General features: G+C 42.6%; 2 protein-coding genes across 9 annotated transcripts in view; one reads left to right on the forward strand and one right to left on the reverse strand.

The window, feature by feature from the left end:
- Positions 1-3,896, reverse strand: part of exosc7 (exosome component 7) — a 37,995-nt gene extending 34,099 nt beyond the window's left edge. The window contains exon 1 of one of the 3 annotated variants that reach the window (XM_048548776.2): positions 3,570-3,895. In XM_048548776.2, coding sequence (XP_048404733.2) covers positions 3,570-3,641 — 72 coding nt within the window. In that variant the 5' untranslated portion in view covers positions 3,642-3,895. Of the gene's footprint in view, positions 1-3,569 lie in introns of all 3 variants that reach the window. The other 2 variants (XM_048548766.2, XM_048548755.2) reach the window with 2 other exon arrangements.
- The window catches only part of LOC125460783 (palmitoyltransferase ZDHHC3), a 37,178-nt gene continuing 22,724 nt past the window's right edge, over positions 3,897-18,350 (forward strand). For 5 of the 6 annotated variants that reach the window (XR_007249335.2, XM_048548698.2, XM_048548732.2 and 2 more), the window contains exons 1-4: positions 3,897-4,267; positions 5,524-5,850; positions 14,350-14,474; positions 16,297-16,393. Coding sequence is in view for 5 of the 6 variants with exons in the window: in XM_048548698.2 (XP_048404655.1) it covers positions 5,551-5,850; positions 14,350-14,474; positions 16,297-16,393 (522 nt within the window). In the remaining variant the exon portion in view is untranslated. Of the gene's footprint in view, positions 4,268-5,115; positions 5,286-5,523; positions 5,851-14,349; positions 14,475-16,296; positions 16,394-18,350 lie in introns of all 6 variants that reach the window. The other variant, XM_059652071.1, reaches the window with a different exon arrangement.

Genomic DNA, 18,350 nt, shown 5'->3' on the forward strand with positions numbered 1-18,350 from the left:
ATTTACCCAATTAATCTTAGTCAGATCTCCTCTCATATCTATGTAATTGCCTTCAGGTTCAGATTAGTGTTTGCATTTGGAGTACATCAATTTCAATCTTAATCTTAATCAGTAGTAAGTTTTACAATGTATCATTCCAGAAATTGTCACAAAAACAATCTATAAACTCATCTTCGAGAGTGCTCTTGATAATTTGATTCTCCTAGTCTACAAGAAGATTAAAGTTCCCAACACTGATCACTAAGTTAGCAAGAACTGCAGATGCTGGAATCAGAGATAAGAGTGTGGAGCTGGAGAAACACAGCAGGCCAGGCAGCATCAGAGGAGCAGGAAAGTTGATGTTTCGGATCAGGACCCTTCTTCAGAAATGTGGTGGGAGAGGGGAGCTCAGAAATAGACAGAGAGAGGGGAGGGAGAAATAACAAGGTGTAGAACTGGATCAACACAGCAGGCCAAGGTGAATCAGAGGAGCAGGAAAGCTGACGTGGGTTGCCTTTGCTACAAGCTCCAATAATTTATTCAAATAAAACAAAGAACGGGAGATGAAATAGCACCTGTGGAGAGAGAAAGGGAGTTGAAGTTTCGAGGCCCATGGCCCTTCTTCAGAATAATAGATAATAAAATGTGAGGCTGGATGAACACAGCAGGCCAAGCAGCATCTCAGGAGCACAAAAGCTGACGTTTCGGACCTAGACCCTTCATCAGAGAGGGGGATGGGGTGAGAGTTGTGGAATAAATAGGGAGGGGGGGGGGGGGAGCGGACCGAAGATGGAGAGAAAAGAAGATAGATGGAGAGGAGAGTATAGGTGGGGAGGTAGGGAGGGGATAGGTCAGTTCAGGGAAGACAGACAGGTCAAGGAGGTGGGATGAGGTTCGTAGGTAGGAAATGGAGGTGCGGCTTGGGGTGGGAGGAAGGGATGGGTGAGAGGAAGAACAGGTTAGGGAGGCAGAGACAGGCTGGGCTAGTTTTGGGATGCAGTGGAGGGAGGGGAAGAGCTGGGCTGGTTGTGTGGTGCAGTGGGGGGAGGGGACAAACTGGGCTGGTTTTGGGATGTGGTGGGGAAGGGGAGATTTTGAAGCTGGTGAAGTCCACATTGATACCATTGGGCTGCCGGGTTCCCAAGCAGAATATGAGTTGCTGTTCCGGCAACCTTCAGGTGGCATCATTGTGGCACTGCAGGAGGCCCATGTTGGACATGTCATCTAAAGAATGGGAGGGGGAGTGGAAATGTTTCGCGACTGGGAAGTGCAGTTGTTTATTGCGAACCGAGCGGAGGTGTTCTGCAAAGCGGTCCCCAAGCCTCCGCTTGGTTTCCCCAACGTAGAGGTAGCCACACAGGGTACAATGGATACAGTATACCACATTGGCAGATGTGCAGGTGAACCTCTGCTTAATATGGAAAGTCATCTGGGGGCCTGGGACAGGGGTGAGGGGGCAAGTGTAGCATTTCCTGCGGTTGCAGGGGAAGGTGCCGGGTGTGGTGGAGTTGGAGGGCAGTGTGGAGCGAACAAGGGAGTCACGGAGAGAGTGGTCTCTCCGGAAAGCAGACAAGGGTGGGGATGGAAAAATGTCTTGGGTGGTGGGGTCGGATTGTAGATGGCGGAAGTGGCGGAGGACGATGCGTTGTATCCGGAGGTTGGTGAGGTGGTGTGTGAGTACGAGGGGGATCCTCTTGGGGCGGTTGTGGCGGGGGCAGGGTGTGAGGGATGTGTTGCGGGAAATGTGGTCAAGGGCATTCTCGACCACTGTTGGGGGAAAGTTGCGATCTTGAAGAGCTTGGACATCTGGGATGTGTGGGAGTGGAATGCCTCATCATGGGAGCAGATGCAGCAGAGGCGGAGGAATTGGGAATAGGGGATGGAATTTTTGCAGGAGGGTGGGTAGGAGAAGGTGTATTCTAGGTAGCTGTGGGAGTTGGTGGGCTTGAAATGGACATCAGTTACAAGCTGGTTGCCTGAGATGGAGACTGAGGGGTCCAGGAAGGTGTGGGATGTGCTGGAGATGGCCCAGGTGAACTGAAGGTTGGGGTGGAAGGTGTTGGTGAAGTGGATGAACTGCTCGAGCTCCTCTGGGGAGCAAGAGGCAGTGCCGATACAGTCATCAATGTAACGGAGGAAGAGGCCCTTCTTCAGAAGTTTTGTTATGTATTTTTTATTCCTGTAGCCCTCAAGATGAATACTCTCCAAGTATTTGTTTAGATGTTGCTCTGCAGAGCTGAAGGTTTCCACTTGATCTTGAAGGATTGCCCGAAGAGGTGGTGGCTAGTGCCCCACGGGTTATATTACCAACAACAGAGACAGAAAACTACAGTCAATGTTTTGAGTCCGAAATGGCTCTGAAGGTGAGTTATGACACCTTGAAAACTTAATGCTTTTCTCTCCCTGCAGACACTGCCAAACCTGCTGGGTTTCTCCAGCATTTGAGATGTTTGTTTCAAATTTCCAGCATCCTCAGTATTTTACTTTTATAGAAACTATATAATCAATTGTGCATCTCGAATAGTGATCCCTTCTGGATCAGTGGCTAATCATCCAACTACAGCAGCTGTGAAATGCTATGGGCCATTTTACTGCATGATAAGCCCTACATAAATACAAGCAGTTGTTACTATGGCAACATGTTAAATAAGACACTTATTTGACTTCGGCTAGAGCAGTGTGCTACCTTAGAAGGAAGATGTGAATGCATTGGAGACAGTGCGAAAATAATTCAATAGAATAGTTCCAGGAATGAGAAACTTCAGTTATGATTATAGATTAAAGAAGTTGAGACTGTCCTCCTTGTAGAGTAGGTTTAGCGGAGATTTGATAGATGGTTGGGCTGGATAAAGTAGATACAAAGAAATCGTTTACAATTCTATAAGAAACCACGACACGGATGTTTAAGTGGCGTACGAACAAAGTAAGGATAATGTGAGAAAAATCTTTTTCACACAGTGAGTAGTGAGGGCACAGAATACACTGCCAGGCATTTTCTTGAACTATTTTCCCTTTGCACGGCAGTGACTTCAAAAGTGGACATCGATGCTGTGAACAGTATTGGCGCACCGATCATCAGGCGTGGGGCTCAGAAGGAACTTACGCAACAGGTCGGGCAGAATCTGTGGAGAGAGAACAACACAGCCTTCCCTTCAAGCCAGTATTCTGAAGAAGAATCACTGGACTCGGACCGTTAACTCCGTTTTCTCTTCATAGACGGTGCCAAACCTGCCGAGTTTCTCCGGCAATTTCTGTTTTCGATCTCCAGCATCGGCAGTCCTTCGTTTTTGGGAACATTACCTGGGAATTGGGGGGGGGGGGGGACCACGTGAGTCATTCGGGCGTGCACTGCACGACTTTTTGAACAGAAATATCGTACAAGGCCCAGAGGCGGGAGAACTAGCACTAAGTAATGACGCTCCGTTGAAGATACGGTGGAGGCAGTCTGGACCAGAGGCGCTGCTAACATTTACCGTGAAAGGAGACAAGAGGGGCCGGGAGATCGGAGTTCCAGTTTGTTTAGGCCATTGGTAAGTGGCCGAGCCGACTGGAGGTGAACCCTCTGCCGGGGTAAAAGGGCAGGCTCCTACCTGCACTCCGTGCATCAAATAGACCTTCTCCGCCTCGCTCAGCACCACAGCGGCCATCTTCCAACGCGTCATCCGCGTGCGACCTGCAAGCGCCGACACAATGCCCTCGGCCGACCAACCGTCATTTCACCAGTCGTAGAAATTTTGCTTAAAACTTAAGCCAGTCGATTAGGATCGGCACAAGCCCAACTCTGCCAGGGACTACATTAAAAAATGAATTAGAACGTTGCCAAGTGTAATGTTGTTGTTGTTGTTTCGAGGCGGTTGGTGACCTCTTTTTGTGACGTTGAGATGGACCGGAAGTGTACGTCAGTTCCAGTCCTTCCTTTCCCCTCGGAAAAAAATCGGGCACGACTTCCGTTTCCGGTCCCTCGCCCTCCGTTCAGCGTCCACGGTAACGGGCGGCCGCGGTTCGTGAGGGGTAGGCGGCGGCGGCGGCGAGGCGGAGGAGTGAGCCGCGCGGGGCGGCTGTGAGAGTCTCTCCCGGGTTCGGCTGGAGTTCGCTTTCCCCCGCCTCTGAGGAGGATGGGCCTTGCTGTCGGTGTGCATGAAGCCTGAGGCTCGGAGTGACGGCGGCGGCTCCTCCTCGGTGTCTGCCTGAGGGTCCTCCCTCCGGTCCGCCGCCCGCTGTATGTGGGGCGGGGGATCCTTCGCGGGGGGGAAGGATCGGCTGGAGGAGCGGCCAAGGTTGTTAGCGGGTGAGTGTTTCCTCACATTCACCCCTACACCCACCGGGCTTTACCCAACTTTTACATCAGTCTTCTTGAGTGGAGTTCACCCTCCCTTCGATCTTCAGTATTCGGGTCGGGGGGGGGGAAGGCACCTGTCCAAGCTTTTTGTCCTCTACTCATGGTGACTGCTCCAGTTCTGTCCCGCTGGCTGGTTTCGTGCTTATTCTTCTTGTTCTTCTGTTGAAGGTAACTTCCTAGAATGAGCGATCTCCCCGTATTTTCTACGGTACATGAGTACGATCTCTGTATGGAATATGTACATACCCACGTTATTTCTTGCTTGTCGGAGTAATGAAGGTAAAATTGCCATAGTCTTACCAGACTATAGTCATGTTGTCTCATTAGAGACAGTCGACTGGTGGTGGTTTAACCTAAGCTTTAGAAGGGGCTCACTGTATCTCAGCCAAGGGGAGAGGTTGAGAAGGTGAATCATTCATAGTAACCTCACCAGTTCAGGAACTGAACCCAAGCTGTTGGCATCCCTCTTGCATTGCAAACCAGTCAACTGACCATTTGTGTGATGATTGAAGACAGGTAGGTGATACATGTGTGTTAAGGAATGTATGTGTCTAACAAGACTGGAAAGTGTTTCCTGTCTCTCATTGCCCTTGAGCTCAGTGGAATGCTTGATTATTGAAAAGGCACCTAGGGATGGGGAATAAATCAGGAACAAAAACAAAAGTTGCTGGAAAAGCTCAGCAGGTCTGGCCACATCTGTGAAGGAAAAAAGAGTTAATGTTTCGGGTCCAGGTCAGGAGTTCTGAGGAGGGGTCACTGGACCTGAAATGTTAACTGATTTTTTTTTTCCTTCACAGATGCTGCCAGACCTGCTGAGCTTTTCCAGCAACTTTGGATGCTGTAAATCAGGAACAATAACAGTTCTTTTGGTTTTTATGGGGACTAAATGCTGGCCTTACCAACAGCTGTCACACCCAATATCAAAATAAAAGAAAAAAATCCATGTCACTGAACTTCTTCGTCTAAGGTAATTTGATTTTTGCCCTTTTCTTTGAGACAGCTGATGCTGTTAGGAGTACATTTTGGTGACTGAACCTGTACCATATCTCATATTGGGTAGCTTTGTATAAAAATGACTTTTAATGCTGTTCAGCCTCAATAATATTTATACTATGGTATCGTCAGGATCAATGTGTCATGTGTTTTTTAAGGTCATAAGTTTTAAAAGAAAAAAATTGAAATTGTTTTCTTTTCTGCTTAAACAGGTTTAATTATGGACTACTTATTAGATCATGTTATCCACTAATCGCAACAGGGATATTGAGCGGCGAGCCGAGTACCTGCAAGCTGACCAGTGTTTGCCACCTTCCAGTGATAACTCCATGGATAGGATCTGGTTCATCAAAGATGGCTGTGGTCTGGCCTGTGCCATCGTGACCTGGATGCTGATATTATACGCAGAATTTGTTGTTGTTTTTGTAATGCTAGTTCCAGCAAAAGACTTACTGTACAGTATCATTAATGGGATTATATTCAATACTCTAGCTTTCCTTGCTTTGGCTTCTCACTCCCGAGCAATGCTGACGGATCCTGTAAGTCACCTTTAATTTTCTTTACTAATACCAAGAATTTATCCAGTGCCATTTTAATCTCTGGCCATCAGTTTGTTCCCGTTTTGTTAAGAGAATATGGGAAGTTTGGTTTAGTAAATTGGTGTACAAGCAATCCTTACCAAGCTGCTTTTGATTACAAGTCAAATGCACCACATTATGGGGTGTAAAATTCAGTACCACATAAAACAAGCAGAATTTTAGGTCTGTGCTGTTGGCTAATTTGGGGTATGGTTGTGATGCTACATTTGGCTTTCCTACCTGAGAGATTGGTCAGGAGAATGGCTGTGGAGAGATTATCAGCACATTCTGTTCATTGCTTGGAAATGCACCTTGGGTGAGACCTGACTTTGAAGTTATTTGTCCATGATATCTTATCAGCTGGTTTGTTATCGCTTTTCCTGTGTGAACTGCCCTCGGACATGGGATCAATGAGCTGTTGGTGCCTCCAGAAATCTGTCCAAGTATCTTTAGGAAGAGAGAGTAGAAAATGTTAACAGAAGAAAATACAAACCTCAAATGGATGTCTGACATAGTCAAAGAGTGACAGCACAGAAAGAGACCATTCGGCCTATTTTTGTATTTCCTGGCTGTTTGAGTTCTCCAATTGTTCTCTCGTTTCTAGCTCTTTCTCCATATTCATGCAGAGTTTTTTTTCTTTCAGCTATACCTATGTGAATCTGCTCTACCATCCTTTCGCGTAGCATTTTCCAAAGATTATTCATTTCAGATAAATATTTCTGTGGTTTTGTCACCTATCATCAATGTCCTCAGATTCTTGACCACCTGCCATTGGAACTGTTTTTTCCTATCTAATCCATCAAAACCCTTTATCATTACGAATACATCTATTAAATTCTTCCTTAATCTTATCTGTGCGGACAACAGTTATACTACTACTAGTTTCTCTACACAACTGAATTCCCTCATCCCTAATCCCTAATAGTTTAATAACCACCTCTGCACCTTCCCTGAGGCTTGACATTCTAATTGGTGATGTTCAGACTTGGACATCATATTCTACCTAAGGCTTAACCACTGATTTATAACTTTAGAATAACTACTTTTTCCTCTGTATCTGAACAATCATGAAGGCCCTCGATTAGTCCTTCTGTTTTACCTGCCAGTCATGGTTTGTAGTCCACCTTGACTGGATTCCTTTTAAACTCAATGCGTTTAACCCAGGGGAAGGAATAAAGATAGGAAAACTCATCAAAAACTTTTGTACACACACATCCCAGCTGAATTAATGTGGTTTCAACAAGTATGATACGCATTTATATATTCAGTATAGAAAATGCCTTCAAGGAGTCTTCTAGAGAGACAATTTGAGAAAAATAGTCTGAGCTTCCTGAGCTGGGTAGGCAGTGGACTAGTGATGATTTTGCTGTGCTAGTAATCCAGAGACCAGACTCATTAAGACCAGTGAGCCTTACGTCTGTTGTTGGAAAAGTTTTGGATAGGATTTATAATCATCTAGTAAACAACAATTTGATTGGACATAGTCAACATGGATTCATCAGGTCATGTCTCTGAAACCTCATTGAGTTTTTTGAAAAGGTGACCAAGCATGTGGAAGGATAGGGCAGTTGACATGGTGAACATAGACTTCAGTAAAGCCTTTGATAAGGTTCCGCATGGTAGGCTATTGGAGAAAATAGAGGTATGGGATTGAGGAAGATTCAGCAGTTTGGATTAGAAACTCGCTTTCTGTAAGAAGGCAACAGGTGGTGGTTGATGGAAAATATTTAGCCTGTAGTCCGGTTACCAATGGTGTGCCTCAAGGATCTGTTTTGGGACCACTGCTGTTGTCATTTTTATTAATGACTTGGACGCAGGCATAGGTGGATGGGTTGGTAAATTTGCAGATGACACTGAAGTCGGTGGACTGGTGGACAGTTGTGGAAGAAAGTTGCAGGTTACAGGAAGACTTGGATAAACTGCAGAATTGGGCTGAAAGGTGGCAAATGGAGTTCACTGCAGATAAATGTGAGGTGATTGGGAAGAATAATAGGAAGGCAGAATATAGGTCAACGGAAAGATTCTTGGTAGTGTGGAAGTGCAGAGGGATCTTGGTTTCCATGTACATAGATCCCTGAAAGTTGCCACCCAGGTTGATAGTGCTGTTAAGAAGGCTTATGGTGTGTTAGGTTTTATTGGGAGAGGGAATGAGTTCCGGAGCCGTGATGTCATGCTGCAACTGTACAAAATGCTAGTGCAGCCACATTTGGAATATTGTGTACAGGGAGGATGTGGAAGGATTTGAAAAGGTGCAGAGGAGATTTACCTGGTCTGGAGCGAAGGTCTTATTAAGAAAGGCTGAGGGACTTGGGTCTGTTCTCATTGGAGAGAAGGTGAAGAGGGGATTTAATAGAGACATGCATGATGATCAGAGGATTAGGGTGGACAGTGAGAGTCTTTTTCCGAGGATGATGACATCAGCTTGTACAAGGGGGCATAGCTACAAATTGAGGGGTGATAGATTTAAGACAGATGTCAGAGGCAGGCTCTTTACTCGGAGATTGGTAAGGGCGTGGAATGCCCTGTCTGCCAATGTAGTTGACTCAGCCACATTAGGGGCATTTAAACAGTCCTTGGATAAGCATATGGGATAGTGTAGGGGGGTGGGCTTAGATTAGTTCACAGGTCAACGCAACATCGAGGGCTGAAGGGCCTGTTCTGCGCTGTATTGTTCCATGTTCTATTCTGGGAACATGAAAGAGTCCTGTTGGATTCAAAACGTTAATTCTGTTTCTCTCTCCACAGTTTCTCCAACACTTTGTTTTCATTTCAGGTCAAGTAGTTTAGATCTGGGGTTAAAAGCGAGTTTAATGGCGAGCATGTAACCATTGTTGTAAAAACCCAGAGGGTTCACTGATGTCCTTTACAGAAGGAAATCTGCCATCTGGCCCATACTTGACTTCAGACTTGACAGCAATTTAATTGACTCTCAAATAGCCTAGCAAACCACTCAGTTCACGGATAATTAGGGTTGAGCAGTAAATGCTGTCCCAACCAGTGATGACATGTTAGGACTGAATTATCTTTAAAAGCTACATGGGGATTTGGGATGAATTGGTGAAAGATGGCATTTGGGAGAACCTAAAAGAAGTTGAGACATTGTTAAAATAGCATCAGGTGCAAAGTATAGTGATTGTGGGGCAGATATTAGGGATGAAATTCAAATAAGGCCAGAGCTAAAGCAGAGTTATGTTCTGATGAGGATTTTTAGACTGAGGGAGGTAGTGCTTCGTGTGTGCAAGTTTTTAAACTGTAGGCTTTGAGGGTGTTTGTTCAGTGTAGGTCAATGAGCACAGGGCTGCTGGACAAGTGGACTTTGATAAGAGTTGAACATGGCTGGCTGAGCTGAAGACAGAGGGGGGCAGAGTGTATTGGAAAAGTTCAAGTCTGATGTTTACAAGGGCCTGGAAAAGAGCTTCAACAGTATGTGAGCTGAAACAGGGAGGTATAGAGATCAATGTTAGAGAGGAAATGAGTCCCATACTTGACTTGGCGTTGATTAGGGTGCAGTGGCTGTGAGTGAGTGACATGGAATCAGTTTCAATGATACAGCATTTATGGTGAGAACAATCCCAATCAGCATTGGAAATAACTTCATTTCATTCTCCTACAAAGTCTGCTGTAATTTCCATTTTCATTTTGGTATGGTGTGTTTTAACTGAGAAATCCTGTGGCCCTTGACAGTGTCCATTAATTGCTTACAAATGAAGCTTAAATGTTAATTTTCATTTTATTATTTGTTACATGTCTCAATTGTAGTTGACGACTGGACTCGTGCAATCTCTGGTGTCTGTATTCATTACAAAAATGTACTTTAAGTGGAACAGAAACTACTGCAGGGTTTAAAAAACATTCAAAGTGCAATGCATGGTTGCTTTGGAGTAAGACAGGCAAATTAGCTGATCTCAGTCATTTCTGAAGTGAGGATGTGGTGTTGCAGTTGGCTGGCCTTGAGGTCACTGCTGAAGCAAAATAAACTATTCCTACTTTGGGTCCTAACCCATGACCCCCTTGTATAATTTTTAAACATGTGACTTCAGTTTCTCTTTTCGCATCCTTCCCTTGCCACCACCCTGTCCCTTCAGCCTCCAGTCACAGTATGGCTCAATTTCCTGCTTGTACTCATGTTGAAAGTGCTGTAGATATCATATTAGGGATCACTCATGCATAACAATATTATACCAGAAAGTGTCTAGCTCCCTAATTTTCAAAACAAAACAAGGTATTCATGTCTTTCGAAGAGAAGAACGAATGAACTGCCAAAACAATGATTATTGGCTCTTGGTGGTTCAACAATGGGAAGCAATTGTATTCTTCTTGCAGATGTTTGTGTATGATGTAGATGATATTGCAGGTCTATCAAGTGAAAGTGCACCCTAAGAATAGTTAAGTGTGGATTTTGGGCAACACCTAAGTACAAAGAGGATTTACTGGATCTCCTGGGAGCTAGGTAAAGTGTGTTTTCACTGCTGTTAATTCACTTCACTTTGTTTTTTTCTGTGCCAAAATAACAAGAAGCAATGCTTCTTGGTTTCTTTAATATACAAATTAAAGACATATTCTTTGCCAACGTGTTAATTTTCTCTCTTCCCTGTCACCATCCACATTCAAAAGTTCTGCCGTGGCCAAACTAGTCTTGCTGAATCTGAGAGGAACACAATTCCTTTTAAGGCCCTAATACCAATCACTGATTTCTTGATTGCAATCAAGATCTTGACACAAAGAGGAATTATTAATGTAGGCTCATGTGAAGTTTTAGCTTTTGTTTTTCTGTTGAACACATATATTTTAAAGTTCCTGGGTGTTTTTCAGTATGCTCCCCCCCCCCCCCCCCCCCCCCCCAGCCGGCAAACCAGGCAGATTGATATAACACAACTAATGGTAAACCCACGCTGTTCTTGTCACAAGAATGAAGAGCTTTGATTGTGACTTGCATGTTAAATATCATTTGCACCCAACCTAAGATGTCATAAATTTTCTGAATGTTATTTTTTTCATTGCAATAATTTCACAAAAATGGTATTCTCCCGACTTTTTAAAAAATGTGCCCCTCTTACAACAATTGCTTAACTTTGCACAATGTGGCCTGTAGTAATCTAAATGTGTTCTCATTGTGGTTGCATGCTTGTTGAGTGATCCGAATAGGGAAGCCTATTTCAAATTTTTTTTCAAATATTTCAAGTGACCGATATAGTTGAAAATATGTTTATAAATGAATAAAAGTATATTAAAAATGCATTATTTCAACAGTTCAGAGATTTTCAGTCAACTTGTTCAGATAATATCATACATCACAAGAACAGGTGGGACTATAATCTGGGCTTCCTAAATCAAGTGGATAAACTATCACTGTGCCACAAGTATCTTTCTCAACCATTTGGATTAAAATAGGACAAAATTACTCAAAATGATGAATTAGAGAAGACTGGACTGTTAAAAGTTGTAAAACATTTAGGGAGATATGAAATTAGAATTGGATAGCCTTGACAATGGTAATTGCATTTAGACCTGAGCCATGCTGGTTTGTTGAGATTTTAGAAAGTATTCCCTTTCAATCTACTGCCCAGATCTTGAGAGGATCCTCAGGATCATTAGGTCATATTTGTGGTTGCATAAACTGGCTTACTTGACTTTGCTGTGTTTGTGTAGTATTCACTGACTCACTGAGATGAGCCCAGCAGTTCAAAGCTGAGATTGCAGGGTGAGGGAAAAGGCAAAATTTTAGAATAGCCATAATTACTTAGGCTAAAATCTGCAGCTTGCAGTGCTGCTGGATTTCCATGTGCAATAGAATTGTCTCTTTGTCTCTGAACAGTCAATATTGAAATGCTGGGACCTGCACAAACCATCCCATGTCAGAAACCCGCTTTTTGTTGTGTACATGATTTAGATTATGGGAACACTGTTGAATAATAGTGGCTTTTGCAATCCGCTAAATACAGCATTCCACAGATCTGAATCTTGCAGTAGTAATTATTAATAAAGCAAAGCGAAGCTGCAGTATCTGGGGCACCAGCAAATTGCCTTTGAAAGTATGAGTATAGAATACAAGCAGCGTGACATTTAGCTATTCTATTCAGTCTTTTTTTGAAGGTCATAGCATTTAGCACAGAGGAAGCAACAGTAATCCAACATGTACTTTGTCCTTAAAACCACAATAAATGCAGGAAAACAGTCTCCAGGGTTTGATTATGCAAAAATGGCTCCTGTTTAAATAAATTGACATGGCTTGATGTTATGAGGTAAATTTGTTTTTGCATTAGTTAAAACTACATTGTGATGCACTGTTTTTTAGAAAGTATTGTCTTGTCTTTTTTAATCTTCTAAACTGACCCCACTCCTGTACTCTGATCATGTTTCATGCAGGATTATATTTTCTGTTGTTCACAGCTGTCAAAATGACCATTCACCATGGTATCCCTTAAACTATAGTCAGTAACAAAACATGGCTGATCCTAATCCTCTTGTCACCTTGTAGCTTCTCAATATGCATTATTGAGCAGCAATTAGGTTATTAACAACACCAGAGTAGGTATTGTATCTAGTGCCGCCTTTTAATTTTTAATTCAGTTGTTCACAGGATATAAGGCTGGCATTTGTTGCCTATCCCTGATTGCCTTTGAAGTTGGTGATTAGCCACTGCCTTTGAACTGAACTAATCCAACTGGTGTAGGTGCTTTCATAGTGCTGATAGGGAGGAAGTTCCAGGAATTTGACCCAGCAACAGTGAAGGAACAGCAATATAGTTCCAGATCCAGATGGTGTCTAGCTTGCATGGGAATTTGCAAGTGGTGATTGTACCACGTGGTGCTGTTGTCCTTTTTAGGGAGTACATGTGGATTTGGGAAGTGCTGTCAAATAACTTTTTTGGGTGCTGCGACAGTGCATCTTGAGGGTGGTACTTAATTTGACCATGGTGCATTGGTACAGAGACTGAATGTTTAAGGTGATGGATGCAGTGGCCCTGAAGTAGCTGCTTTGTCCTAGATAATGTTAAGCTGTTGGAACAATGTTGACGTTGCACTTGTTCTGGCAATCAGACCATATTCCATCACTTTGTCCATTATAAGATATGGTAAAACATTGGGGAGCTAAGTAGTAAACTGCACATGAAATGATACCTAGTGTCTGGTTATTTACATGGTTAGCCCAGTGAGGTTTGTGGTCAATAGTAACCCTCACTATATTGAAGGCAGGAGTGTAGCAAGTACAATGCTATTGAAACTCAGGGAGATCTTTCTTGTACATTGACAATGCAAGACACTTGTTTGGAATAAAACTTAACTTTCCATTTATTGTTACAAACCAGAATGTCTTGCACATTGATGCAGATTCATTATAGCAGAGTTCATAACTGTTAGGTATGTTACATTTTCTCATTCAGCATTTGGAGCATCATTTTCCCTATCCACATTGTGAAAAATTGGATTATCTAATGATTCTGTCGACATCAAATGTCTCCGTTAATAATAGTCATCCCCAGTGAGTTGTTTCAGTTTTTACAGTTAAGAGAAACCCAGTTTGAATGAACAAAACTTAGATTTCTTTGCATTTGAACTATCTGGCTGATTTGCTAAACAATAAAGCCATGTTCATTAAATTGAGTCCTCGGCAGCTATAGGTACATGTAGGTCACTGTACCTTTCATCCCACAAGAACATAAGCCCCAAACCACAGAGGCATTAAAATAAATGCCACATGCATACGATTCCTCCCCTTGGTTCTCAGACAGCTCTATTTAGCAAAGCCTGAATCTTCGCCGATCCTGTGCCATTTTTGTCTGTATTATATCTGATGTTTACGCATACTGCAAACCTGCTTTTCTTAATTCTCTTCAGTGGGCAATAATTTGCTTTAATAGTGAGAACAGAAACTCAATTCACCCACCCCAGATTCTTAAGGAGACCAAAGGTCATTGGGTAAGCAGGAAGGTGGATTTGAAGCTACATTCACATCAGCAATAATTTATCATATTCAGTGGCAGAGCATGCTGCAGGGACTACATGGCCTACATCACCTTCATTTATTTCTACAAGGAGATAGGTAGGAAGCTAATTATCACATACTGTTTTTTTAGACCCTCCTCCCAACTACCACCACCTAGAATAAACTTAAATAGCTGTTTAATTTGGATAGAAAACAGTAGCTTGGCCTTTTTTTTGTTGAAACTTCAGTATGTATTGTAATAAAGTCTAAGTAGGTCAACTGTTGCTTATACATCATTGGCCTTGTGAAATCTAAACCTTTTTAAAATAAATTCTTCAGTTGAACAGGAAATTGATGTTCTGCAGTTGCTTTATATGCTGTGAAGTCTTGAGTCGTGTTGTCAGTGATTTTTAACTTCTTACAGCAGTTTTACTCACTAGCATTGTAGTGTTGCAGTGTTTCATGTTCAAAGCTGAAATACAACAAAGTACTAGACATCTTGTGCTCACAAAATATTAATTCATTGTTTGACAGGGTGCAGTACCAAAAGGGAATGCCACTAAAGAGTTCATTGAAAGTTTACAATTGAAGCCGGGCCAAGTGGTATACAAATGCCCCAAGTGCTGCAGCATCAAGCCAGAGCGAGCACATCATTGCAGGTAACAAGCAATATGAAAACAGGAAAGTTTTCAACTCCAGACACTGGTTTCTCTTCTGAAATATTCCATGTTTATCATTTTAAAATGGGTAGATTAAGATTTACTAAAGTCAATTTAAGATCACTGTTTTCAAGGAACAAGTTTCAAAGAGCAAAGAACAGTACGGCACAGGAACAGGCCCTTCAGCCCATCAAGACTGCATCAGCACATGATGACTTTCCAAACTAAAAATCTTCCACCTTTATGCTGTCAGTATCCCTCTATTTCCTGCCTATTAATTCATCTGTCTGGATGCCTCTTAAACGTTGCTATTGTATCAGCCTCGTCCACCACTATCTTTGGCAGTACAAAAAAAACCTGTCCCTCTCACTTGTTTAAATTTTCTCCCTTTTACCTTAAACCTGTGTGCCCCAGTAATTGACATTTCTCTCCTGGAAAAAAGGTTCTAATTCTCCATTCTTTCTGTGCCCTCTATCAACTCACCCCTTATCCTTTGACATTTAAGTGTAAACAAACCAAAGTTTGTCCAATCTCTGCCCATAGCTGATACCCTCCAAGCCAGGCAACATCCTGGCTAACAATTTCTGTACCCTTTCCAAAACCAGAACTTCCACATTCTCCGGGGTAGTGTGGCAACCGGAGCTGTATGCAATATTCCAAATGTGACCTATCTAAAGTTCTATGTAGCTGCAACCTGACTTGTCAGATTTTATATTCTGTGTCCGACCAATGAAGGCAAGCCTGCCATGTGCTGCCTTGACCACCCTATCCACTTCTGTTTCCATTTTCAGAGAATTGTGTACCAATACGCATGTGTCCTTCGGTATATTGATGCCATTAAGGATTCTGCCATTTACTGTATTAAACCAGAGAAGATCTTACTACTTCACAGTACTGATGTTGTACTTTTTCTTGTCACAGATACTAGGAACTGTTCTTTTTTCAAAAACCTCAAGAAATACTAATATTGAGGTTGTGTAAAGGCAGAGCATCTGATCAGTACAGAATACTATTATCAGCATAACAATAAATATTGCTGGTCTTTAAGTGCTAGAGCTCAGAAAGCCTCATGTTCTTCCTTGAAACATTTTGCTGTGGCAAAGTTTTCATTGGCTCGACTCTTTTTAAAAAGTTTGATTTGTAATCCTTGACTTAGCAGAAAAATTACTACAAGCACTGAGAATTAGGAAATTTTCAATCACTTTCCACGCTCGGGGCTAGAAGACAGCTCTCAAGTCTACCTCAGCTAGTTTGGGAATCGAACCTATGCTGTTGGCATTATTCTGAACCACACAGTAATGATCCAAACAACTGAGTTAATCACTCTGTCAGCAAGGTACTCTGAAGAAAAGGTAGTCTAGATAATTGAAGAGGATTCACATTGGTGAAATTTAGTTGTTCAGTGAATCAGAAGTTATGTTTTCGCCCACCACCAACCCTGCCTCTTGACAACAGCATTCTATAGATTTAGACTTGCCTCTTACACCAGTAAGCCATCCCCAAAACTTGAAATGCAGTTGTTTTACATTGAGCAACCCTGTCAGGCTGCCAATTTGGCAACACCCATTTTGGTCAACAACGGCTGAGTACATAGGAAAAATGAGATGAATCATAATAAGTTGAGATATCTTCTAGAAAGTTGACCTTTATGCCACTTCTAATGTGGGCATGGGCAAGAGAAGGAATAAGTGCTTTTTAAAAGTCTGACTTCTAGTTTGGGATTACTGGAATAACGGGTGTTACATTGATTATTGTCTAGCTTGCTGTAAAAAAACAAATCTGTTGCTGAAATTCTTTTTAAATGCTCAAAATTACATTCCAGTGTATGTAAGAGATGCATTCGAAAGATGGATCACCACTGTCCATGGGTTAACAACTGTGTTGGAGAGAATAACCAGAAGTACTTTGTGTTGTTTACAGTGAGTACTGCTAATGATGTTTTCAATGCTTAAATGCAACCAAAATATTCTTCTTTAAACATAAATTGTGCTGGAATAAAAATAGTGCTGAAGAAACACTGCAGGTTTGACAACATCTGTGGAGAGAGAAACAAAGTTGAGGTTTCAAGTCCAGTATGACTTTTATCTGGAAATCATACTGACTCAAAACATGAATTCTGTTTCTCTCTCCTCAAATGCTGTAGACTTGTTGAGTTTCTGCAGCATTATGTTTTTATTTTGGATTTTCAGCATTGTAGTATTTTTCATTTCATAGGCTGGACTGAGTTTTGGGTTTCACACTTTTATTTTGGTGGCAGTATGAACTCCAAAGTTATTTCACCCAAGCCACACTGATGCAAATAATATTCAGGTAATCAAACCTGCAATGTATCGAGGAAACAAAACAGAAATTGCTGGAAAAGCTCAGCAGGTCTGGCAGCATCTGTGAAGGAAAAAACAGTGTCCGTGTTGAGAGTCCGGTGAACTCCCCCTTCTTCAGAACAATGTATCTAATTTACTTCAGATTCTAATTACGGAGGATCATTCTGCACTGCTTGTTTCATAAGTCATTGAACTGTACAGCATGGAGACAGACCCTTTGGTCCAACTTGCCCACGCCGACCAGATATTCTAACTTAATCTAGTTCCATTTGCCAGCGTTTGACTCATAGCCCTCTAAACTCTTCCTCTGCATATACCCATCCAGATGCCTTTTGAATGTTGTCATTGTACCAGCCTCCTCCACTTCTGGCAGCTCATTCCGTACATGCACCATCCTCTGTGGGGGAAAATGTTGCTCCTTAGGTCCTTTTAAAATCTTTCCCCTCTCACCTTAAACCTATGCCCTCTAGTTTTGGATTTGCTTATCCTGAGGAAAAGACCTTGTCTATTTACTCTGTCCATGCCCCTCATGTTTTTATAAACCTCTACAAGGCCACCCCTCAGACTCCGACGCTCCGGGAAAATAGCTCCAACCTATTCAGCCTCTCCCTAAAGCTCAAACCCTCTAACCCTGGCAACGTACTTGTAAATCTTTTCTGAACCCTTTCATGTTTCACAATATCCTTCCTATAGCAGGGAGATCAGAATTGCAGGTAATATTGCCAACGTGGCCAAACCAATATTCTGTACAGCTGCAACATGACCTCCCAACTACTATACTGAAATGCCCTGACCAATAAAGGCAAGCATACCAAACGCCACCTTCACTATCCTATCTGCCTGCGATTCCACTTTTAAGGAACTATGAACCTGCACTCCAAGGTCTCTCTGTTCAGCAGCAGTCCCCAGGATCTTACCATTATGTGTATAATCCTGCCTTGATATGCCTTTCCAAAATGCAGCACCTCACGTTTATCTTAATTAAATTCCACCTGTCATTCCTGGGCCCATTGGTGCGTCAGATCAGTTCCCATTGATTTCTGAAGTAACCATCGCTGTGCATTGTACCTCCAATTTTGGTGTCATCTGCAAACTCATTAGCCATACCTCCTATATTCGCATCCAAATCGTTTATATAAAAGACATAAAGCAGTAGACCTAGAATTAAAATAACAAGGTGTAGAGCTGGATAAACACAGCAGGCCAAGCAGCATCAGGGTAGCAGGAAAGCTGATGTTACAAGCCTAAACCCTCCTCCTGGCACATCACTGGTTACAGACTTCAAGTCTGAAAAGCAACCTTCCACCATCCCCCTTTGTCTTCTATCTTCAAGCCAGTTCTGTATCCAAATAGCTAGTTCTCCCTGTAGTCCATGTGATCTAACCTTGCTCACCAGTCTACCGTGTGGAACCTTGTCAGATGCCTTGAAGTCCATATAAGTCACGTCCAATGCTCTGCTCTCAGCAATCCACTTCAGTATTTCTTCAAAAAACTCAATCAAGTTGGTGAGACATGATTTCCCACGCACAAAGCCATGTTGACTATCCTGAATCGG

The sequence above is a fragment of the Stegostoma tigrinum genome, chromosome 2 (assembly GCF_030684315.1).
Source record: "Stegostoma tigrinum isolate sSteTig4 chromosome 2, sSteTig4.hap1, whole genome shotgun sequence".
Taxonomy (NCBI): domain Eukaryota; kingdom Metazoa; phylum Chordata; class Chondrichthyes; order Orectolobiformes; family Stegostomatidae; genus Stegostoma; species Stegostoma tigrinum.